Here is a 1,054-nt window from a genome sequence, read left to right as displayed (position 1 = left end):
AAAAGAGGGGAAAGGACTCTGTGGTGAAGGTGTTCCGTTTTCTACAAAACAGATGTTTTGTGTACATTATGTCTTTCATACATATAGATGTGCATGTAGATATGTAAATAAATTGTGTAGATATTCTCACACTCGTGCTCCCTCCCTCTGTCCCAGTGAACTTCTAATTATTCCCTGTAAGTGTGAAGTGTTTCATCAGAAGAGACTTACAACACCTTGGAGATAGAGTACTCTTAAGCTGTATCTACATTATTAAATTAAACAGTTCCTAGGAACATTCCTGGGCATGGAACACAATTTCTCTCATAGGGTCAAGTCCTTTTAAAGAAATTAAACCAAATTCTCTCACATCTTAAGATAGTGACTGCCATTAGATATATTTTACTCTACCACAGTGTTAATTCAGCAGATAAAAAGAAACATTAATTCTGAAATGTCATTTATGTAATCATGTCATTCATGAACAAAGTACAGGTCTGTCACATCTTTGCATATTGCATACTGAAAAAGAAGAAATACAATTCAAAGCATATACTCTTAAAATATGCTTTCTTTTTGTAAAGAAGGATTCTCTACTACAAATGGTGCAGCAGAAGATAAATTGCCTTACACACACAGAAGAGGTTCACATGAGTTCTACCTCTCATGGGATTTCAATTGTCTCATTTATGTTTCACAGGTCTCAATTAACTTTTAATTTGTCTCTCTTCCTGCTTTAGCGACACTGGAACTAAACCTCCAGAGAGCGGTGTCTTTGGTTTTATGATTAATATTTCAGCACTTCTAGGTATGTATAAGGCATTTGGGTTGATCAGAATGAAGAAATGAGAATTAGTGAAAAATTAGTGCCTGCTTTAATTACAGAAATGTATTCAGTATACTGCAGAAAAGCTCCTCCACAGTCAAATGGCGGTATCAGGTAGATGTAAGTAATACCTGGAGAGCTGGGTCCTTAGGAGCAGTTAGTGCAGGCTCAGAGGCACTTGTGTCTCTTCAGAGCACCTCATCAGTGCAAAGGAGTCAGCACACTGGAAATAAAAGTGGAGCAAAGATG

The 1,054-nt window shown here is 36.9% G+C and overlaps 1 protein-coding gene across 1 annotated transcript in view; it reads left to right on the top strand.

The window, feature by feature from the left end:
• Positions 1-1,054, top strand: part of DRAM1 (DNA damage regulated autophagy modulator 1) — a 14,314-nt gene that overhangs the window by 5,316 nt on the left and 7,944 nt on the right. Inside the window, exon 2 of the mRNA XM_005421092.3 lies at positions 720-787. Coding sequence (XP_005421149.2) covers positions 763-787 — 25 coding nt within the window. The 5' untranslated portion in view covers positions 720-762. The remainder of the gene's footprint in view (positions 1-719; positions 788-1,054) is intronic.

This window comes from Geospiza fortis, unplaced genomic scaffold (assembly GCF_000277835.1).
Source record: "Geospiza fortis unplaced genomic scaffold, GeoFor_1.0 scaffold10, whole genome shotgun sequence".
NCBI lineage: Eukaryota > Metazoa > Chordata > Aves > Passeriformes > Thraupidae > Geospiza > Geospiza fortis.
Note: the sequence above shows the minus strand (reverse complement) of the source record. Positions and strands in the feature narration are given on the sequence as shown.